Source organism: Cladophialophora carrionii (assembly GCF_000365165.1).
Source record: "Cladophialophora carrionii CBS 160.54 unplaced genomic scaffold supercont1.11, whole genome shotgun sequence".
NCBI lineage: Eukaryota > Fungi > Ascomycota > Eurotiomycetes > Chaetothyriales > Herpotrichiellaceae > Cladophialophora > Cladophialophora carrionii.
The window spans coordinates 245,480-268,144 of NW_008481818.1; the positions used below are offsets into that span (position 1 = coordinate 245,480).

Genomic DNA, 22,665 nt, shown 5'->3' on the forward strand with positions numbered 1-22,665 from the left:
CCCAGAGCCTGTGACTCAACATGCGGCGGTCCAAATATTCTCGTCTGCCTACTGTTCGACTTCTCTTCCGTACACATACTCAGACGCAGCCACGATCACCATGCCGATCCAACAACCTGCGAACCAGATCAAGTTGACCAACGTCTCCCTGGTGCGGTACAAGAAGGGCAAGAAGCGGTTTGAACTCGCGTGCTACAAGAACAAGCTGCTCGAATACCGCTCAGGGACCGAGACCGACCTCGACAATGTCCTGCAAGTGCCCACCATCTTCCTGAACGCTTCCAAGGGCGAGACAGCCCCTAATGCCGAGCTCATCAAGGCGTGGCCCATAACATCACAAAAGGAAGACAAAGAGTCGTCCCACGGAGCCAAGGGCAACAAGGGAGGAAAGAAGAGCAAAGGGAGGGCTGCGAATGACGAAGGTGACGACGAGAAGTCCTGGAAGGATGCCATCATCGAGGAGATCCTCAAGAAGGGCGAGATCCAAGTCAATGCCAACGAACGGAAGGAACTACTCGACAGAATGGAGAAAGAAATCGTGGAAGAAGTCGCCCAACGGCTGGTCGATCCCCAGACGAAGAGGGTCTACACCACAGGAATGATCAAGAAGGGCTTGGACGTTCTCTCAAAGCAAGGTGGCCATGCTCCTGCGCAAGATTCCCTCGGTCATAAACTCGGCAAATTAAATCTTGGCGAGGGTACGAGAAAAAGTGCTGCGGGTCCAAAGGGATCGAGCGAGGCAAGTGGGCAAGCAACGCCGATGACAGACGAGGACAACGAGTCCGAGACTGGCACACCCAAGGGCAAAAAGAGCGACATGCCGACGTGGACTGGTGTCGTGACCACCAAATCAGTCAAGCAACAGGCCCTTGAAGCCATCCGCGCGTTGATTGCATGGCAGCCCATCCCCGTCATGCGAGCACGTATGAGATTACGAATCACTTGTCCGACAAATATCGCGAAGCAGGCTGCGAAATCGAAGGCCCCCAGCACAGAGGGTGAAGACGCCGACGCCGGAGCAGCCAAGGGCACGATCAAGGACCGCATCCTATCTTTTGTGGAGCAAGTCGAGAGTCAGGAAGTGCAAGGCGAAGACTGGGAGGTCATTGGTTTCGTCGAGCCCGGCGCGTTCAAGTCCCTAGGCGAGTTCATTGCGGCTGAAATGAAAGGCCGCGGAAGGCTCGAGGTACTTGATATGGCTGTCACCCACACGGACGACTGAGGGCGCCGGGCGAGGAAAGGTGCAGGAATCGACCTTGATCTGCTGTTTCCTCCATTCTGGGTGATCCAAGCAATGCGGCCGTAATGTTGCCAATCTTGGTGTCAAAGTGCCGTCCTTGCAGGCCGGAAGGGCGACCGCTTCAGGCAAGACGCCACCCGCCTTTGATCTTGAAGTCGAGGAAAGGGACCCTCAGATATTCCCCATGAAGCTGATTTAGCCTCCAAGCCAGCTGCATGAAGCTCTATGGCACTTTAAGGCGAAGAATCTTCATGCCATAACAAATGGCGCCGCCGACAAGAATTGCGCCGGCAGGATGCCGGTGCATCGAGAGCTAAGCCGCGACTTCGCCACATTACAGGGTATTTGAGCTCGTGTGCGAATACAGCGGTATCTCATGATCTGTCACACAACGTCCTGTGCAGAGAATGACTACACAGGGTTCCGCCTAGGACGCGGCGGGGAGGTAAATGGACTATATGAGGGATATGTGAGAAGAGGTGTTTAGAGTTTTGGCACGCGAACGAGAGTTGCCGATGCTGGCGGGTAGAGAACGTGAGGCGAGGCGAGGCGAGGCGCTCGCCTCCACTCGGACGATACTCAATCGTAGTTGGTATCCATGCTTGCTGGATTGTAGTACTCTGTCAGTAGCAGACACTGCTACGAACTCGACTGCCCAGCAGACCAGTCCTCCAGCCCACCAGCCCACGAGTCCTTCGAGGCACTTGCCCTAACGCCACCAAATGCGTCTATAAGGTACCATGACATAACGTGACATAATTTGTCTTTTAGAATAGTCATTCCAGCCGTAGTAGAGATCTCACGTGACAAGACAGTCGTCGATGTTGAGTTTGCCTGTGCAGTCCGTGTGAACCCGATGTCCGTGTACGTAATTCGTAATTCCATTTCACATTTCACCAGGTCCGGCGATATCATAAGGCCATTCCGATACGCCTCTCGCCGGAGAACCTGTTCTTCAGGGTTGCCCGCGTCATGGCTTGCTCCAGCTCTTCCGGGGTAAATGGAGTGTCGTGTGCGGTGGCTTGCTTCGACAGACCCGCCATGTCGATGCCACTATCATGCTGGACGAGTTTATCTGGTTCGGCGGGCGCGGAAGGGACAGCGGTTGGTTGGCCTGATAGCGACGCTACAAGCATGAGTGTCAGCAATGCAAACCACAGTATCATGTTGTGAGACAGGAAGGGGATGGGGAAGTCGTACTGCTGGCCGTGCCGGCATCGAGGATCGTACTGGCAGCGACGCTCTTCTCCCTGCTCGTGCTGCTTGTACTGCTCGCCTCATCATCCAATTCGCTGTGCTGCCTCAAGCCCGAGTGTTCGTGTACACTTGGCCGGCGACTCGCCGCCCGACTGTGCGCCCTGCTCGCTGCGGCGCTCTGGCTCTTCGTCCCCCCAGGCGAGAATGTACCACTGAGGGCCAACGAAGTCCGCCGCTGCGCGGATGAAAATGCGTCTGCAAGACTGAATGCTTGTAAGGAGGCTTGGTGTTCCGGGTCCACCCTGCCGCGGTACTTCGACTTGGGGATCTCGTTGGGTTTGTAGTATTCTATATCGGTACGGTGCATGTACAGGGTTTCGCCGTTGGGGCCTGTCTGGGACGAAGTGCTATTCTTTTTCGTGTTGGAGGAGAACGTTTTCCGTAACCTGACACGGAGGCCCATCTTGTTTATGTTTATGTGTGACACGGTAGGTGTGTACAAGGGTGGTTGTCGACAAGGTAGACCTGATTTCGTGTCCGGATGGCTCGCGGTTCGAAGGACACTTTTCGTAGTTGGTACAGATAGCGTGCCTTAGCAGGTACAAATCCAGTCGAAGTAGGGGATGGGTATGCTCCGGAAAGTGAGATCGGAGGGACGGATAAGGTCTAGGATGTTCAGTTTCATAAGAATGGCATCAACTGAGGTTGCCGCTGGCAAGACAGCAGATCAGGGTCAGTCAATGAGTATGAGCATGAGCACGGGCACGGGCACGAGGCAGAAGGTTATGGTAATGCTACTCGTGTACAGTGGGCCCAAGGAGTTATGCTGAAGTCTGGTACAAGGTAGTGGAGTGTCCGGAGGAGTTGGAGACAAACCCGATGAGAGGGCCCAGGATAAGACGACAAGGTCTGCCTACCTGCCCACTTGATCCCGAAACCAGGTGTAGTGTCCACAAGTGCGCCATCATCCGTGTCTTCTATCGCAGTTCTGGGCATGGGCAGCTCGGTACGTAGCATAACGCGAAACCCGGGACGGAGGGAGGCGAGGGTTGGAAGGCGAGGGAGGGCTCGAAGGGGACTCAAGGCGGCCAAGCGCGAGCAATCCGACTATTCCGCCGTGTGTCGCACCGATAGGTTTCCTTCTGTGGGCTCCGAACGGGTCTCGTCTACTGGTTAGCCACTGACACGGGCGGAGGAAGTGTGGAGGATTCAAGTGCTAACGCTGCGCGAATCGCGGTCGGTCTGAGCGGCCTCAATCCTACCTCACTAACCTGCCCGCTTTCCGGAGGCAAGGCAACCTTTCTCCCTGCTTTCTGACCCCGTGGAGACAGCCCGTTGCCGCTCAAATGCAATGCAACGTGCCTGATACCCCGGACGGACGATGTGCTCGTTTGCAGTAAACCATGGCCTGTAACAAGGAAGCTGTTCTGTGCTGACCGTGACTTTTTTTCGCACGTAGAGAATTTGTCGAGCCTCGTAAGCTGCAGGTTTGGCTCGTGTTGGCGGTGCCGATCGAAGAAGGAAATGTCACCTTCTAGAACAACGCTTTTTCCGGGAGTTGTGCACTGGCCCCAGCGGCTTTCCAGACTTTTGGTTGGGTGGCAATCGCCTGTGCCTTGCATGGGGACGCCTGGAATACGACGGCTTATCAGGCTAAGTCCATGCCTATCAGCACGCGGTGGCCGCCCCGAAAACGTGCTCACACCTGTCGCATCGCTTGCTTGCGAGGCGTGCTCGCACTGACGAAATCCGCCGTGAACGCCCGAGATGCACGAGATAGCAAATGCATGGGTTTCTTCCTGCTGATAAGGCCGCTGAAGTCCTTGTCTATTGCTTCTGCAACTTTTCAGCTTGCCTGCACCACGGCCTAAACGAGTCTTGTCACTCCACGGTACCAGAGATCTGCGTGTGGCCGAGTCCCTTGGCACTTGAGCTTCTCAGGTCTTGTTGACCCTCTCTACCAGAATTCCGTACAGTGGTATCGTACAGGCCTAGGTCGACTCCCACCTTAAAACACGTGATGGCAAGAGAGAGTCACGAGATTATCAGCACGACGGAAGAATCTCGGCGAGGCGCCACTGCGCTTGCCACTGAATGTCCCACCCGACTCACCTTTCCCGATCTGGAGCCGCGCAACACACGCCGGGAACAACGATGTTCCAGCGCGTCTTTGATCCGGATCTCACAGCACATCAAATGGTCCCCGAGGATGATGTGCATGTCGATACTCCGTACTCCGTACTTTGGCGGCATTGGTTGCATCTCAAATCTGATTAGCGAACCACTATTGGCGGATCCTCAGATCACGTCGCTCAAAATGACCGTTTTACACCTTGAATGACTTCATTTGTGCTCGAAGCAGCCAACTTTCCTGCTTCTTGCGCGGCCGGGTTCACCCCGCCTCCTCTCCATCATCATCGTTTTGGCTCTCCATCACGAATCAAGGTTGGCCAAAGTCCAATCGAGGCATAAGCTGTTCTGTATGTGGCGTGAACGTAGCCTCACAAGGCTTCCAGTCCAACCGCCATCAACCGAAATCGGGTGCTCCTCGTGCCTCGTCTCCTCTTTATGACGCAACCAAGATGGCAGTGAAGCCACCAAGAAGCTCACCGTGATTTCAGCTTCCTCATCTGCTTGTGACTTTTACTCGTACTCGTACACCCAGGAGTGCCCGTGCAAAGCCCCCTACTCGTAAGCTTCCTGACCCTCGTTCCCTGCATCTGACGCAATCGAAAGGCCAAGTACATGTACTATGGACAAGTTCAAAAATATGGTGTAAGCGTCACTTTTCCTTTCAAGCCCCACCAGGCTGCTAATATCTCATGACACAGCAAGGATAACCCTGACCCTGCTGAAGATACCTCTGGTCCAACCGGTCGATTGACAGGACAAGGCTCCCATTTTCCTAAGAGAGAGGAACAGCTTGCGGCAGGCGCGACAGGTTTGCAGGGTGCGGGCGCCACTGGATTCGCTCCAGGTATGTTCACCATAACATCATCGACGTCCTAGTATTATATCCCTCTCCTCATGCTCACTTATCAGGAGCTACAGACGCAGAATCAGACAAACGAATTGCCCCAGCGAGTGGATTGTCAGGCCTGGGTTCTGGCAGTGCTGCGGTTGGCGAGACCTCGACCTACAGCTCACGTACTCTTCCCCCAGGCGATACTGTCGGAGGTGTTGTTGACCCGACCTCAGTCGACCCTACCACCTATCAAATGCCAGAACACTCCTACACCTCCAGTAGGGGAATCCCCGAAGGAGGGCCGTTGGCAGCAGCCGCAGCGGCGTTTCACAAGGACAGGGACTATAGCAGTAAGTTGCAGACCGGACTTTGTTGAGATTCTGTGGCGCTAAGGTATATAGCCTCGAATCTTCCGGGAGCATTTCCCAAAGAACCGGCATACGATTCGGTCACCATTCCCCCTTCATCATCTACGTCGACGGCCAATCCACCTAGCCGATCTGCTACTTACGGTCAAACCGAGGACACTAAGGTGCCTGATGCGAATGCTGCAGCTCAATCAGCCACCAGCGCTGCGTCAGTAACCAGGGAACCTGGCTCGGACGAGCCAAGACACACCAGCACCGTCGGGAAGATACTCGGTGCTGTCGGCCTTGGAACCGCTGCTGCTGGCGCAGGAGTCGCTTCTTCGAGGGCAAGAGACGACGTTTCCCAACCCACAACCACTACGGGGGTTGACTCTTACACCGCCCCAACGCGGTCAGTTCCGGTATCGTCGGATCCTGAACTCTCGGAGCCCGCGCACCGACACCAGCGTAAAGAAAGCATTCCAACCACAGCCTATCCGGCAGGTCTAGAATCTCCTGCACCTATAAATGCTCCAATTGGAGGCACAAGCGCTTCGCGAGAGCCGGAGTACAAGGATCACACAGGTCGCAATGCCGCTTTCGCAGCAGCCGGGGTCGGAGCACATGAATATGGCCGGGACAAGGAACTTCGTCAAGATGTAATGGACACACCGGCGCAAGGAACTGCTAACACAGCAGCTCCTGCTGCCATCCCACAAGAATTTAAGCAGGATAGTTCTCGCCTGGGACGAGAGACCAGGGAGACTCCAGCAACAACAATGGCCCAACCGGAAAGAGATGCGCACGGATACGGCAAAACAGCAGGGGCAGCCGGTGTCGGCGCGGCAGCTGTCGGAGCATATGAATATGGCCGGGACAAGGAACTTCGCCAAGATGCAATAGACACACCGGCATACGGGACTGCTAACACAGCAGCTCCTGCTGCCGTCCCACCAGAATTCAAGCAAGATAGCTCTCATCTGGGACGAGACACCAGGGAGACACCCGTCACAACGACAACAGAACCGGAAAGAGACTCGCACGGATACGGCAAAGCGGCAGCGGCAGCGGGTGTGGGCGCTGGAGTAGGCGCCGCCGGATTGTATGGCTTGCAGCACGATGATCGCGAAACAGAACGATCTGACTGGCCTCTCCGCGATGATCCTACTACAGCCCCAGCCGCCAACGCTGGACTTACTTCGCAAGGGGCCATGGAGAAGCACCCTGCTCTCCAAACTCGTCAACAGGATTACACCGCTTATAACGCTCCACCAGCAAAGAAGACAAATCAGACCATCTCAGAGAGATCAGCCGCGCCGCAGTACAGTGACCGCCAAAGTCGATATGAAGAGCCGTCGCAAAAGGACACAGCAAGACAAGAGGCAGCGCGTGCGGGCACTGCGGGGACTGGGACCGTGGCGTCAACTGCGCCAGACCGCAGCGAAGAACAGGCTAAAGCCGATGATGATGCTCAACGGCGAAGGCGAAGAGAGAAAGAGGCAGCACTCGCAGGTGCGGCTGGCGTTGGCGCTGGTGCCACAGGCCTCCATGAATACGGCAAACAACAACATGAGGAAGATGAGGCTCGTCGACAGAAAGACCTAGCTGAGCAGGAGGAAGCTCGCCGTAGACAATTCGAGAAAGACCAGAAAGCTGCCACGAAAGAAGCAAAGAAGGAGGAGAAGAAGCAGGCAAAAGAGGAAAAGGCAGCAGCCAAGGAGGAGAAGAAACACCAGAAGGAAGTGGAGAAGGAAGAGAAAAAGCATCAGAAAGAACTTGAGAAGGAGGACAAGGAACACCGAAAAGAGCTTGAGAAAGAAGAGATGGCACATGACAAGGCAGCCATTGCCGAGCAGGAGAAGCAGCAGCAGCGGGCTCGCGAAGAACGCGAACGACATGAGAAAGAAGCCGCTGCGGCTGCTGCTGTGGGTGGCGGCGCAGCTGCGTACGAAGTCCACGACAAGGATAAACACCCACCTCCGACTACCGCTACGGACGATTCGGGGCATACGAAGCTTCACAAAGACCCCCCTGCGGAGAAGAAACCCGGGCTCTTGAAGCGAATATTCCGCAGGCGCAAGAACAAGGAGACCGGTGAGGAAGAAGAGTATGAAGATGATGAAGACCACGAGCACGAGCCCGAATCAGAGCATGGCGACCACCACATTGCCGCAACTGGCGTAGGAGCCGGAACAGGTGCTACCGTTGCTGGAACCGCTGTTGCCACGTCCCACGAGCTTCCTGCCAATTCCTACGAAGCACAAAGCGGTGGTGCGCAGAAGCCGTCTTACAACCCATTCAAGAAAGACGATCCAGCCAGCGCTGCCGGCGTCCCTGGAACCACGGCCAGTGCTCATCCACCTGCCTCTCGTGACTTTGATCCTCCCCCGCAATACTGAGCATAACACCGGCGCTGTCGATGCACGAACCACGAAGAGTATGCAAGAACTGCCTTTCTGCGAACCTACCCACGACCTTCATGCAGATCGAGCATTTCCCCACAATGTGAATGTCTCGACCATAGCGGCTGACTCATGGGCAAGTCATCTTTAAACCGAAGGAGAAACCAGGTCTGGTACATCAAGTAATAGGTGCCTCTAAACCGCTGTCTGAAAAGAGCAAATCTCAACGATATGGGGATGAATTTCATCATGGTCTACTGGAGTCATGCCACAGAGGTGACAGAAGTGAGGACAGAGTTCGAAAGGTGTATTCACTCTGGATGAGGGATTTCATCGTTGAGCCATCAACTCGGTCTGTTGCAGTAGAATGCAGAGTATCTCGTTCGGAACGATCTCTCGGATTGATTGACGTACGTCGCCTTCTCTATACCCTTCAGTAATGATTTACTTTAACAATTTATGGAGTAACAATATTAGTTATTCTTTCTCCTTGTGCGCTGTCTGTGCGATTCAAACCGTACACAAAGCCACGAGGTCCGGTGATGACCTGCACATTAAGTACCTGATTTCCGAACACACATACAGTATGACAACTACAATGCGGCAGCAGGGCGGCTTGTGTACCACGGAACCGAAGCGATCGGGTCCCCCGTCTCTGGCAGATCAGGTCTACGAGTACCTACATTCGATTCAGGCTTCCTCACGGGCAATGCAGGCCGGAAGTCAGCCCCGTACGTAGGTAGGTAGGCCACCGTCATCCATCTCACACAGTAAATACTGTGTAGCAGGGTCCAACCTGAAGGAGCGGGAGAAAAGCAAAGAGACAGCATCGCGCATCGCGCATCAGCCCACCAAAGCTACTCACTCGTACGAGACCAAATAATTTACCACGCATGTTCACCCACATACCCTACATACCTTAGGACATTGGAGATACAGGGATCAATTGGTTGGACACCAACGAGGCAGAGAGAGCACTGCTTCGTCTACTGTAAAACAGCCTACAGAAGACGCAACCACTGTGCCCCCCGTGCCTCCCGTGCCACTCCTTCCGATGGACGCGGTCATGTAATTAATGATACATACAGTACCAGATCTGGCACGCCTGGTACGGAGTACTGTAGCCTGCACTGCCTCCAGCCGCGTGGAAACGCCAGCCAGCCAGGATGGAAGCTGAAGAGTCGTGAATAAATGGCCCGCATGGGGGGGTTCTTTCGTTTGTGATACAAGTAACACTGCCCGTCTTCGGTCCCCTGTCGAGCATTCTGTCTAGGAAACCGGAGAAACGCTCGTTCAAGATACTATCCTTCCCACCTGAACCGGATGCTAACGAACGCCAAGCGATCCATTCACTAGTTGCCAGTCTCTAATCTCAAGACTACATTATCCTTTGATCATTGGTCTTCGTGCCCCATCCCTTTTACAGCCCGGCCTTGTCATCTTTTGCTCTCTTGGTGTACAACCGTGCCGCGATATTCATGCTCCACAGTTCCTGGAACAGCAACTTTGCCGCATACGGAATATGGATCTGACTGATCTTGTTCTTGTTGTTGCAGTTCTTGCACTCGTACGTGCTCTTCTTGAGTTTGGCGATGACGGTCATCAGGCCGCAGATGTCACATACGTGGACACGGAACGGATCCGACACGTCAAAGAGGCGTTCCTTGAGGAACGAAGATGCACCGTGCGCAATCATGCAGTCGCGCTCCATCTCTCCGAACCGTAAACCACCGTCCCGGGCGCGACCCTCGACAGGTTGGCGCGTCAGGATCTGCGTAGGGCCGCGGGCACGAGAGTGGATCTTATCGTCGACCATGTGCCTTAGACGCTGGTAGTATGTGGGACCCAGGAAAACCTGAGCGACGAGCTTGCGCCCTGTGTGCCCGTTGTACATGACCTCGAAGCCGCGGGAATGGTACCCCATCCGTCGGAGCAGTTCCGAGATCTGAGTCACGGTGACTTTTGTGAATGGTGTGGCATCGCCTTCGTCTCCTCTGAGCGTGGCGACTTTGGAGAGTTGACACTCGATCAAATGCGCAATCGTCATGCGTGAGGGAATGGCGTGCGGGTTGATGATCAGATCTGGAACAATGCCTTCCCGTGTAAAGGGCATATCCTCGTGTCGGTAGGTTATACCAATGGTACCCTTCTGACCGTGGCGCGATGCGAACTTGTCGCCGATTTGGGGTACCTTTGTCGTTCTGACCCTGACCTTTGCGAATCGATTACCCTCAGAGTTCGTCGACAGCATGACTTGATCGACGATGCCCGACTCGGTAGACCGTAGAGGTGTCGATACATCTCTCTTGATGTGTTGTTTCTGTCTTTGCCCCAGTTCTTCTGCATCTGGTGCCATGGGTGCAGTCTTGCCCATGATGATATCTTCACCACTGACGCGCACGCCGGGCGCGACAATACCATCTTCATCGATTTTGTCGTAGGTGCCGTGCTTGAGACGAAGTGTGTCACTTCTCGTGGGCTTTTCAAATTGCTCGAGCACTGCATGGCCAACAATCTTCTCCTGATCCTGGTATGTTCGGTAGAACAGCGACCGGAAAAGGCCTCGATCGATAGAACTCTGGTTCATGACGACGGAATCTTCTTGGTTGTAGCCGGAATAACATGCGATCGCGACAATCGCGTTCTGTCCCGCAGGAAGTTCTCGGAACTTTAGGTAGTCCATTGCCATGGTCCGGGCAAGCGGCTTCTGAGGGTAATAGAGAATGTTCGCCATCGTCTCCATACGCTGGTCGAAGTTCGTGAGGAAGACGCCCATAGCTTGTTTACCCATAGCGGACTGGTAGGTATTACGGGGCGACTGGTTGTGATCGGGGAAAGGAATGATACTGGCACAGACACCCAAGATCATACTGGGGTGAATCTCGCAGTGCGTGAAGCCTTCGCCACCGCGGACCAGTGGAGGATCGTTTCTTCGCAATGGGTCGTCTTCTGGCTCAATGTCAAGGCCCGCCTTCTTCGCGTTGGCATCTGACAAGGCTTCGGGGCTCATGATGATCAGGGCTGTCTCTTCCTCTTCGGCGTCGAGGTATTCGACAACACCATCCTCTAAGAGCTCGTTCCAGCCATACGGTTTGACTTCTGACCAATCGTAGCCGTCCTCTTTCAGGATGGCAGTGTTGTCCAGCCTCTGGATGTGTTCCTTGTTGAGGACAAGATTCCCCCGATTAGGTGAGCCTCGATCTGTTTCGACGATAAAAAGCGGACGAATAATCCTGCCCGAGTCACCACTGACCCTGAACTCTTTTTCTCGGATGTCCCAGACCAGACTGACTTGCTGATCGAACGTGCCCTTTCGTCGTAGCTTGCGAAGGTCATCTACCAATCGCTTGGGATCTCGCAGAACAACAGCAAACCACACACCGTCCACGAAGACTTTGGTGGCTTGAGGATTTAATCGAGGTTCCCAATCTTCTAGCGCCTCAACATTCAGAGACATGATATAGTCCGTCAATGGCTTGGTCTCATACGCGTTTGTGACCATCGACATCAGTGACAGATTTTTGACCAAACCGCAAGCTTGACCCTCAGGCGTTTCAGCAGGGCAAACGTAACCCCAATGGGTATTGTGGAGCTGGCGAGGCTTTGCAATCTTGCCTTCTCGGCCGATGGGTGCGTTGGTTCGACGAAGGTGAGACAAGGTAGAGGCAAAAGTGTAACGACTGAGCACCTGAGACACGCCAGCCTTCGCCTTGTCCAGTTTCTTCTGATCGCCCCAATTGCCAGTGGCCAATGAATACTTCAGCCCGGTTGTGATCATCTGGTTTTTGAACCCGGCTGTCATGTTGATCTGTTGGCCAGCCTCTACGCGCTTCGTCATGTATCGATAGAAGTCTTTGGTCGCCTTGTCGAGTTGCAAGCGGAACAAGTTTGTCATCAAAGGACCGGCAAGGTCAAGCCGCTTCTTTCCCAAGTGATCTCGATCATCGGGTTCGGCTCGCCCTAGAGCGCACTTTAGTAACCGATTGATCATGTAGCCCAAGAAGAACGCTTTGCGGGCAGTGGCATCCGCGGTCTGGCCGATGTGAGGCAAAAACTCCTTCGTCAGAATATCGATGGCGTGTTTTTGTCGTTCGTGGCTCTTGAGCGTGGGAACAGTTCCTCGGCGTGCGATGAAGTCACGAGCCAGGTCCGCGCCCTGAATAGCCTGACCTTCTTGTAGCGAGCCCATCAGCATATCCATCATCTCTTTGTCACTTTGGTCGAACACGATCTTCTCTAGGATATCTGCATCGGAGACGATGTCCAAGGCGCGAAAGACGATGACAAGGGGAATGTCCTGTTTGACGTAGGGAAGCTGGACCCGGATAGGATTGTCAATCTTGGTACCATCGGGACCGTCGACTCTTCGAAAGAGTTTGACTGTGCATTGCGACATCATGCGGGCACCTTTGTCAATGACGGATCTGATTTCGGCAAGGTGGGTGAATGGAGACGGCGCTGCCTTCTGGAACACCTGCACGATATTGCCGGCACTCCGTTCCTGCGCAATGAGGACCTTTTCGCTGCCGTTTATGATGAAGTAGCCACCCTGATCGTAGGGGCACTCTCCCCACGCGAACAAGTCTCTCTCGCCTTGAAACTGTTCGCTCACCAAGTGGCAGGTCATACTTCTGACCATAATAGGGACTTTGCCGAGGAAAACGTCCTTTTCAGCTTCGTTATCATCGGGGTCGTCGCTCTGTCTCCAATACAGCTGAGAGCCATCGTCTCTCTGACTCTGAACAACCTCGTATCTTGAGTCTTCCTGCCACGGCTTTTCCTTCGCGTACCATGTTCTTCTGCTCATCCTCACGAAGACGGGACTCGCGTAGGTCAGACTTCGCATCCGGGCTTCATGAGGCATGCAATCTGCTGTGGTACCCTCGACTTCGGTCACGTTGGGCTTGCTGAGAGAAACCTTGCCAAATTTGACTTCGTGTCGCTTAATGACAACAGGATTTGGGTCGTCGTCGTCGACATTTTGGGCATGGTCAAGTGTGACGCCGCCCTTCTCGTTGATGAGGTCTTGTAATCCAGCCCTCATAAAGTGATTGAACGAGTCTATCTGCATAGACGCGAGTTTCTTGATTTCAAAGAACGAACTGATGACCTTCCAGCAATCTTCAGATGTGATATCATCTTGACCGACGTCAACTTCATCGTAGGCGCCATTTTCACCATAGCCGTTCAGCTCATACTTTTCATCGTAGTCCGCCATGACGGGCGGCTGGGGTTCGGGCGGATCGCTCGGAGACGGAGGGCGGCCGACAACGGAATCGATGGGATGTAGAGGAACGACGGTGGGAGAGGCAAAGTTGATCGCCCGCGAGGCGCAACTCAGGCGTGTTGGAATGCGCTGACACGAAGGCACTGAGATGTCAGTGAAGACTTCAGATTCCTCTCCAAGATCACTCACAGAGTGAGAGACTGTCAGTGATCCCCGGCCGCAGGTGAAAGGAGTCCGCAACGGACGCTTGTCAAGTGTTCGTGGTTCGAGGGATGGTTCTGGTAACTTTTGGGCTGCGTCGCGAAAGAACAAATCGAGCGAGACTGCGTGAATCTCACCCGTGTTTCACCGTAGTACGGCGAGCTACAGAGCCACTAGCCACATTCCGACATAAGACGACGAGACTGACTACGAGTGAAAGACGATCGAGAAGATAGTGAGAGATCGAAGAAGAAAAGGGTATCTCATTACGCGCGTGTCAGCTAGCAGCAACGGCGTCCTCCCTAGTGTCTCATTAGATCTCTCATTCACAAAACACCAGGCTTCATGACTCCACGCACAGGATTAAAGCCTCGAGCATCTCCTCCGTTGCCTTGGCTTCATCGCCGCCTCCCGGATCCATGCCTTCCAGCTGATCTTTGAGGCTTCTTTCAAGAACCTTAAGCCCATCTTCGCCCAGAAGGATTGTAATGGTCTGTCTCGCGCCATTGTCCTCCGCCACCATCCAGCTGAGGATCAACTCGATCGCCTGTAGAGTGAACAGGCCAGCGTCAAGTCGCCGAGAGAGCCACTCATCCGCCCTCGCCTCCGCCTCCGCTTTACTGAGGCCTTCTCGGTCTCTCCGGATGTCCGCATCGACCTTGCTAAGCCGAGCCTTGTACTCGCGCCGTAGCTCCACCAACTTGGTGATTTTCTCGTAGTCATTTTCCACGAACTTGGCTAATGTGCGGATGCGCTCTGCAGATCCTCCTGGTAGGTATCTCAACAGGCTTGCCAGAATCCCGATGATGTGTTCGACCAGGCTGCGTTCCATTTTGTGCCCTTTCATGAGCATACCAAAGACTGTTTTCAATCCTGCTGCATCCACCAGCCTGATGGATACCGCAGTTGCATTACCTCCGCTCAGAGCATGATCGAGTACTCGCAGAGCCCGTGCCTTGGATAATCGCCCTTCTCGGAGCATAATGAGACACAACTCCACGCCTTCGCCCTCCACAAACTTTTCGCCGGCGAACCTTTCCTCGACCACACAAGCCAAACAGTCGAAGAGGTTCTCTGCAAACTCTTCCTCGTCCGAGTCCTTCTCCGGGTCTCGTTTACGGTACGCACTGACGAGCTCGAGCAAGGCATCGACTCCTTCTTTCTGTGCTAGCCGATCTCGGTTCCTCTTGTTGCTTTGCAGCAGTATAGCAAGTATTTCGGCTGCGTATTGACGATTCTGCCCCACCTTCGCTCTGGCATCTGGGTCTGGCTTCTTTATCCTCGACAGAAGCCACTCCAACATGGCCTTGTTTGCTCCAACGATCTCCGAATTCTCCGTATCGGACAGGATGTTCTCGAGGACATTGAGGATGTGATAAACACCTGCGCGATCGGCCTCGGTGGACTCGTCAAGTCGACCGAGGTTGCTAGATAAGAGGTCAACAACGTCAGCTTTGATTAAGGCATTGACCAAAGTGTTCCATTGCTCCTCTGTTGTGGATGAGTCTTCGTCTGTAAGTTCTGCGAGCAACTCGCAGGCACTAATGGCGATGTCGGTGTTTTCATGCGCAAGAATGCCCACCAGACTACCCGCGGTACCAATCTTCACAAATTCGGCGTATAATTCACCATGCTCGCTGAGTAAACTCAGGCCTTTAATCTCAGCGTCGAGGTCTGCCTCGCTACCCACAAACTTCATAGGGTCACCTTCGTATTTGGCGCGTAGCTCGGCATTTTTGTTGATCTTTCGCTCAAAATTTATGGCTGTCCGACGCAGCCAAGCAGAGTCGATCTTTTCTTCGACCTCTCCGCTCTCGTTCTTGTCAATGTAGTCTATGACTTCACGTTCTTGCTTCGTGACACCGCCGCCGAAAAAGCGGCCTTCCTCATCGTCTCCGGCATCGTCCTCGACATCCGCCGAGGGAAGCGCGGGACCAGCCTCGACGGCGTCCTGGTCATCTAGTGGCTCGTCTTGTACTGAGGCAGCCCGGCCATTCGAGGCGTCGGAGGTGGTCGCGTCGTGAGAGCCGTTGGTTGAACTTCGTGGGGAGGAGCCTTCGGCCAATTTCGCAGATTTATTGGAGAGGGCATTGGAGAAGGACTTGGTTGGATCCTCCAGTTTTCGCTTGGGAAGGACATTGGGCTTGCGGAAGAGGTCATCGATTGAAGCCATAATGGCACCGCCGTCCTTCTCAACACTTCATCTTCACGACTAAAGAGGATACTGGACACAGCAGGGCGTGACAGAAACCCCGAGACATGGAGCGAGAAATGAAGTAATGAAGAAATGAACAGACGAAACCCTCCGACTGCCTCCGCAAAAATTATTTCCCAAGGGAAAGTTAGCCGAGCCGAGCACATCGCGCAGATGCCGCTCCACATTTCACGTGACCAACTTCCCTTCGTCCCTCGTTTATTTTCTTTGTTTCGAGCCGCAATTGACTGATCGCCACCATTTCGTGCTACTCCCGAGAAGACGCTGTGCTCTCAAGAGTGTCCGTCGTACAGTGGCGGCAGGTGGGTCCTGATGACTGGGGCCGCAGGCCGATTTGCAAACCCTTGACAATGCCACACGTTGATCTGCCTCGAGCCACATTTCTGTATCCAGCGAGGCACTTGAACGGCCATTTCACGAGAGCCAATCTCCTGCTTCCAGAACCTCATGCTCAGCTGGGCAATCCCCTGGACATCAGATTCGGTGCCTGATCACAAACTCACCCTGGTCCCAGTCGGCTCGAAGACGGCCCTTTTGTTTCAATGGGTGAACGCTTGCCATTTAATGCAAGTGATTGACGAGTCTTTCTCTTCTCAACCATGATTGGCCAACTCCTGCAGGAGCTGGAAGATGGGCAACCGAATCACCGTCGAATAAGCTTCGGTTATCGACGCCGTCTGTGGCGAGGCTGTAAGGCCTCCCTCGCACAAGCCTTAGACATGGCACAGTCGGCGAAGATCCTGGCATTTCGAACCGTCCAGGTGGCCCTAGCTGCGGCATAGTACGCGGCAACTTCGAGGCAAAACATCGACTTCAATATCAATGATGTCCAGGGCACAATCTCATCTCCTAACTTGTCTTCCGCGATCACATTCACTAAAGATTCCAGCACTCACTGCTAGACCAAAATGCTCTACTCTGTCGCTGCTGCTCTTCTACTTGTCAACCTCGGTGCCTTCGTCAAGGCTGCGACTGACGTTTGCTTCAATCCGGTAAGTGTGTACCATCAGCAAGGAGCCTGTGCGCGAAGGACTGGATTGCGCAAGAGAGTCTTGCGCGAGTACGCGCTGAACATCAAGTACAGGACGGAACGCAGACTTCGAATTCAGCATTTCAACCATGCCTCCCCGCTGCCAACGTGACACATTGCTGTCGTACGGGCGAAACCTGCTTGAAGAACGGATTATGCCTTGTCGAGGTTCGCATGCTGACCCCGTCAACCTCACAACCACTAACATGGCAGCAGAACAGTACGTCCCTCAACTCAGGGTTATGCACCGATGGCACGTGGCAGGACCAGTCCTGCTTTCCTCGATGTCTCGACCCTGTTCGGCGCGCCGGTCCAAGTACCGTATATCGGTGCAGCAACAACAAGTGGTGTTGTGCAGCCGGTGTAGCCAATTCGACCTCGTGTTGCCAAGATGAGGGAATAAATCTGTTCCCTATCCTCGAACTTGCAGCAGTTCAGAATGGGTCAGCGTTTATAAAGGGTTACAGGTGAGCACATCCCAAAACCTACCCAGATCGCTTGTTACGCAGAAACTGCACGGCCTTCCGTCCGTCCGCGTACAAGTCTCGAGTGTTAACCCGGAAGCAGCATTGCACCTCTTGCGAGCATCATCACCGACGGAGCCACTCCGACAGCGATACCAACCCAGACATTGACCTTTACGACAGATATCTCTGGTTCGCCCCTGACCATTACTGCAACGACTGCGATTAATCCTACTACCCTACCGGTGCGGGAGGTCGCCGACGATTCTGCAGTCTTGACGACAGGACTCGGCGCCGGGTTGGGGGTTGGACTTCCGTTGCTGGCAATTGTTGGCGTTCTATCTTTTCTCCTTTTCCGGGAGAAACGGCACCACCGTGCAACGAAGGCTGGCTTGTCCAATGCCGACAGCTATGGCTATCCTCTTGTTGCAAATTCTCAGAAAGCTCCAGGTGATCGGTATCAGCCCACCCAGGACGACTGGGCATATCAGTCGCCCTACAGTAGGCAACATGCCGTCGAGGCCGATGCCTCCATTGCGTCCGTGCGACGTGCTGAAGCCGCTTCCCGAGAAAGACCGTCCCCACGCCAGGAACTTCCAGCATCATGACCATATACAGAAATGACGAGGCAACCCATACGCAATCCCTTGGCATGGTACGTGATCGGTTCTGTGCGGAAACTTTTCTTCACGCAACCCTGAGCATATACCTTGGCGGAGGAATTGAATACCATGCGTCGGTCTCGCGTTCGAGGACACCGCTTCCTTCAGGTTCTGGCGGTGGCACAAGCCAGGTATCCTCGGGACGATCAAGCTGAGCCACTGCGGTCTGGGACAGAGTGGCGCGGTTGAACGGTCGCGTGGCGAGGCCTCCACTGCCGACGGTTTCCGGCCGCTGCCTTGCGCCCTGCGTCGACATCGGTAGCACTTTGATGGGGACGTCCCTGCGGACGAACTTGAAACTCTTGCCTTCATACTCAAAGCCAAGTTCTATATCCAGGGCATGTTCGATGGAGATGTTACTGGTCGCGAAATCAACCACAAGGAATTCCTTGGCTATACGCAGCTCGGTGACTTGACCAAGATTGATGGCGCCCTGATCTCTGGCGTTCTCTGTGCCCCGCTCATCTGCGTTTGGGGACACGCGGACTGGAAACGAACAGTTCGTCTTTCTCGTATAGGTTTTTCGAGTCGAGGTTGACGTGTGGTGTCCGGCTCGGACATGAGTAAATTGGGTGACTGCGATTTTCATGGCTTTCATCGTGAGTGTCGGCGCGGCACAACGAGTCGGGCTTTGCCCGTTGCCCATTCCATCTTGACGGCCGCTGTTGCCCAACCTGGCTGACAGCAAGATGCTGACTGTCGAATAGTCTTCCATGACCTCGATCTTCGTGGGCAAATGGACAGAGATGTTGAGAGAGGGAACTATGCCTGAAGCGATGGTCTTGGGGGTGCTAAGCTGATTCGATTTGGACAGCTTGAGAAGGCGTGAGAGTGGCGTCTGCTCCAACGGATTCGACTTTAGCTTTGCGCTTTGCACGATCTGCTCGTGCCGAACATACGACTGTCTCTCAGGGCTGTCTGGGCTGGCACTCGAACATTGGTCAGGCTGAAGGAGGATGCTCGTCTTCGCGGCGAGTTTCTTCGGCCTCACTGCACTCCCGGCCGGCGAGGTCAAGGTCGCTTCCAACACGTATTCCACCTGACAGCCGAACCTGCGACAAGTGTACAGCATACTTGGCGGCAGACGTCGTGCGTCTTGATCAATGTGGTCCGGTGGCGCATTTCCGCCGGCCAGAAATGGACACTGCGATGCATATCCGTTTCTGCGCTCCGCAGTCGAGGGGACTTGGACATCAAACTCCCAACTGTACTGCCCGGCCTGGTGCGTCCACTTGCCACCGGTGTACAGTACTGCGTCGCGATGGAAAAGAACAGCTCGAGAGTGGTAGTCCGAATTGGAAACGTTGAGGTCGCCATAGTTCTGCGTCAAGGTGACTCGAGAGAAGCCGGTCAATGTGACGTCGATCGAGCCGATGGCGATGGACGTCAAGGAGGTCAGAAAGACTGTGCCGCGCACAGCCGATCCAGGGCGGTATATCCCATCGGCTGGCGAAAGGAGGATTGAGAGAGACATTCTTCAGATTCGAGATATGTGGAGGTTCCACGATCTGGATACCGATGGCCAGGAGCCCTGTGGTGTCTGGTCGAACCGTATTTCGCTTGGGAATACTATTTAGACAAGAGTGTTCGAAGCCTTGTTGAGTCTGTCGAATGTCTTGAGAATGTTTCCTACGCCTTGCAAATAGCGGCAGGTAGCCTTTCCACCTGGACCGTTCGAACCGTCGCACAGATGAGATGAAGGATGTGTAAAGAGCAATATGTTGCGGTTCGTGGTCTTCTTATCAACACCACAGCGATACTCGCTAAGACGGGATGCTCGTTTTGTAAGATCTAGAAGGTCGACACGCGTGACGTCGGCGGCCAGTAAATCGAAAGTCTCAAGCCAACCGGTGCTCGCATCGCAATCGACGAGTTACGAGGCTAACAGTGGGTGCGTGCCCTGGCTCGGTGAGGCGTGCGACCAAGCTTTCAGCTTTCAGCTGCCACAAAGCTTGCGTTCCTTGGTGCGACTGTCGTATATTAGCTGCCGGGCGGGAAACTTCGCTTGGAAGACCATGTCAGCAAGTTGGATGATAACCGGACTGTACCATGAATCGTCGTCGAATGTGTTGAAGCGCCTCGCATCGCTTACAGGAGACCGAGGATTCCAGAGCGGCCTCGGCAGTTGACGCCAGGCTTCCAGCATCGGACGGATGGATAGGCACCATCAGGGGCTCAAGGGAGGGACGCACGACGGCATGGCGGCACCACACAGTAGGATACAGCATGCCTAATTGAGAAGGAGCTTGCATGCGAGCCGGGTTCTGACGCTGATCTGCGTGGCTGGCACACGTCGTTTGGACATTCTATTTCTGTTTCAGTGAATCAGTGATGTCTGGACGGGCGGTGTGAATGACTATGTACCAGGTATGGAAGCACCATCGTAGAGTTGGGCACGCAGGCAAGTTTGACCGTCGCATATAGTAAGTACGTAGACAAATTCAGTCGTTGCAGGTGTGTGCGCTGTGCTTCGTGCTAGAAGCGTGTGGCGCACCCGTTGGATTACAACGAAGCCCTTGAAGCGCAAGCGTCTGTTCATCCATATGGCGCCAATCGACGGGTTCCCCTAGAATCAAACCGCCGGCCAGCCAATATCATCGTCACCATAGACCGGTGCCTAGTCGGAATCCCATTCCAAAACGCCAATGCTGAGGCCGACGCCAACGCCGATTCTAAAGCGTCACCTGCTGCCCCAATACCAATTTTATCTTGTCCTACCTTGTCGAGTGTGGGTGGGAGTGGGGAATGCAGGAATCAATACTTCCGCTTCCGCACGGTCTTGGGCACCTCGTCGCCGTCGTTCTCGTACTCTTTGCCTTCATTGACGTCCTTCTTCCGCATGGTGCCCACGCCGTGACGGACGAGTTCTTGGTCGTCACCCTCGGAGTCCTCAATGTCGTACAAGACAGGCAGCACAAACGAGGCATCTTCGGGTTTGGCTTCGATGCTACAGGACAACGATCAGCGATGGCGCAGAGAAGACAGGACAAGGAAGGGAAAAAAGCCAAACTCACGTCAAAATATCCACGTCCTCGTCCTCTCGGTCTAACCGTCTCTTCTGATGCTCCTCCTGGGGGTACTCGTCAAACTCGTCCTCGCGTTCGATGTACTCGACGTTTTCGGTCACTTCGGTGAAATCGGGTGCCAAGGCGGACCATTTCTGCTGGGGCTCGATGCCCCAGATCTGGATGCTTCCGGTCTCGATCGATGTGCAGGCCAGGAGAGGCCGAGAAGGGTGCCACTCGATGATGGCCGGTTCTTCGCGGTTTTCCAGGATGCGGAGGAGCGAGTTGGTCCGTAGTTCCCAGATGTAGATGTCCTTCTTCATGTATGTCGAGGCGGTCACGTAGTCGGCGATGCCTGTCGAGGAGGAGTGGCTGAACGCGCAGTGGTTCCAGCGCAGTCGGTTGACCAGATCTTGGAACTTATGCTCGATTGTCAGGTGGATGTTCTCTGCCAGCGTGGCTGGGTCGGGGTGGTCGGTGTCATCCGTGTGTGGGGACGAGGACGCGCGGATGATGCTAAGATCGGGCAGGTTGACCGTGCGGATGATGCGGTCGGTGCTGTTGGCCAAGAGTTGACGGCCATTCGTCGTCAGTCTGAGAAGCGAGATGAGCCCGCTGCTGATCTTGGTGGAGTGGATGATTTTGCGGGACTCCGTCTCCAGAATGTTGATATACCCCTTCGACGTGCCCGTGATGATGTGGTTTCCGAGCACCGAGAAGATGGCGGAGGTGGTGGCTTGCTTGTTTTCTGCTCGAGGTAGGCCATCGTCACTGAGCGGCGTGGTTGGCAGGACGCGCTTGACCGCGATGGGTTCCGTGATGTCGACCAGATAAGGCCGGTCTTCGAACAGTGATGCGACGAAGAGGTTGTGGTTGTACGGATGCAGTTCAGCCGTGTAGATGGGCGCTTCGAATTTGACTGTGCGGATGCGTTCCTGGGTTTGTAGGTCCCACAAGCAGGCCCGACAGTCTTGACTGGCCGAGAGGACATACCGGCCATCTCGAGACCAGCTGAGGGCGACATGTCAGACGGGGTCAATAAGTTGAGGGCCTCTACACCTACCTCAGACTTTGGATCTGTTTCCAGTGACCATTCAGTTTCATGCCAATGCCGTAGGTCTCCATGTCCCTTCGAACAAGCAGTGTGTTAGTTTCAGGGGCCGTGAATCAGACACTTTGTCCTCGATAGGCGTGATGGAAATCCTATATCCCAGCACGAATAGACTCACCAGATGACAATTTTCCCATCGACCCTGCCTGAGGCGAGATAATCGCCCTTGCGACTGAATCTGAGGGTTGTCGCATGGCCGGATCCTGTCGCGAGTCAGTCTGTGTCTCCACCCCTAGGGCCGACTGTACGTACTGAGATCGTTTGTAAGTGCATCCGGAGAGTCTTGGGCTAGTTGAAACGGATCAATCAATGCCAAATTCATCTTGTTGTTGCGTGATGGAAGAGAGACCAACCAATTCCATTCCTTGAAAGTCGCCATGTCTTGATGTCAGACTCGGTCCATGTGCTTCCCCGTACTACTGCTGAGTATCTCACCATGACGCGCAAGGGATAGTTGCTACAAACTTTAAGGAGTACGAGGACGAGCGATAGTGGCAGACGACGAGAAGTAGCAAAGGCAAGAAGATGTCCTAAACGAGATCCCTCTGTGGACTTTGAAATGGACATCTGGTCCAGTACATACTTTACTTGCACCAGGC

The 22,665-nt window shown here is 54.3% G+C and overlaps 8 protein-coding genes across 8 annotated transcripts; 3 read left to right on the forward strand and 5 right to left on the reverse strand.

The window, feature by feature from the left end:
• Positions 1–100: 100 nt before the first annotated feature.
• G647_09814 (uncharacterized protein) lies at positions 101–1,222 on the forward strand (the record flags this gene model as incomplete). The annotated part of the gene is made up of 1 exon (XM_008725807.1): positions 101–1,222. One exon carries the CDS (start codon positions 101–103, stop codon positions 1,220–1,222), a length of 1,122 nt encoding a protein of 373 aa, XP_008724029.1.
• Positions 1,223–2,151: 929 nt separating this feature from the next.
• G647_09815 (uncharacterized protein) lies at positions 2,152–2,900 on the reverse strand (the record flags this gene model as incomplete). The annotated part of the gene is made up of 2 exons (XM_008725808.1): positions 2,152–2,366; positions 2,441–2,900. The coding sequence occupies 2 exons, from the start codon at positions 2,898–2,900 to the stop codon at positions 2,152–2,154; spliced, it is 675 nt and encodes a 224-aa protein (XP_008724030.1).
• A 2,755-nt stretch (positions 2,901–5,655) lies between these two features.
• On the forward strand, positions 5,656–8,148 carry G647_09816 (uncharacterized protein; the record flags this gene model as incomplete). The annotated part of the gene is made up of 2 exons (XM_008725809.1): positions 5,656–5,752; positions 5,804–8,148. The coding sequence occupies 2 exons, from the start codon at positions 5,656–5,658 to the stop codon at positions 8,146–8,148; spliced, it is 2,442 nt and encodes an 813-aa protein (XP_008724031.1).
• A 1,423-nt stretch (positions 8,149–9,571) lies between these two features.
• G647_09817 (uncharacterized protein) lies at positions 9,572–13,369 on the reverse strand (the record flags this gene model as incomplete). The annotated part of the gene is made up of 1 exon (XM_008725810.1): positions 9,572–13,369. One exon carries the CDS (start codon positions 13,367–13,369, stop codon positions 9,572–9,574), a length of 3,798 nt encoding a protein of 1,265 aa, XP_008724032.1.
• A 553-nt stretch (positions 13,370–13,922) lies between these two features.
• Positions 13,923–15,752, reverse strand: G647_09818 (uncharacterized protein; the record flags this gene model as incomplete). The annotated part of the gene is made up of 1 exon (XM_008725811.1): positions 13,923–15,752. The coding sequence occupies one exon, from the start codon at positions 15,750–15,752 to the stop codon at positions 13,923–13,925; it is 1,830 nt and encodes a 609-aa protein (XP_008724033.1).
• Positions 15,753–16,513: 761 nt separating this feature from the next.
• On the forward strand, positions 16,514–17,896 carry G647_09819 (uncharacterized protein; the record flags this gene model as incomplete). Its single annotated transcript, XM_008725812.1, has 2 exons — positions 16,514–16,575; positions 17,392–17,896. The coding sequence occupies 2 exons, from the start codon at positions 16,514–16,516 to the stop codon at positions 17,894–17,896; spliced, it is 567 nt and encodes a 188-aa protein (XP_008724034.1).
• A 79-nt stretch (positions 17,897–17,975) lies between these two features.
• On the reverse strand, positions 17,976–19,424 carry G647_09820 (uncharacterized protein; the record flags this gene model as incomplete). The annotated part of the gene is made up of 1 exon (XM_008725813.1): positions 17,976–19,424. One exon carries the CDS (start codon positions 19,422–19,424, stop codon positions 17,976–17,978), a length of 1,449 nt encoding a protein of 482 aa, XP_008724035.1.
• A 1,280-nt stretch (positions 19,425–20,704) lies between these two features.
• G647_09821 (uncharacterized protein) lies at positions 20,705–22,388 on the reverse strand (the record flags this gene model as incomplete). The annotated part of the gene is made up of 5 exons (XM_008725814.1): positions 20,705–20,897; positions 20,965–21,966; positions 22,019–22,084; positions 22,185–22,269; positions 22,319–22,388. 5 exons carry the CDS (start codon positions 22,386–22,388, stop codon positions 20,705–20,707), a joined length of 1,416 nt encoding a protein of 471 aa, XP_008724036.1.
• Between the last annotated feature and the right edge of the window lie 277 nt (positions 22,389–22,665).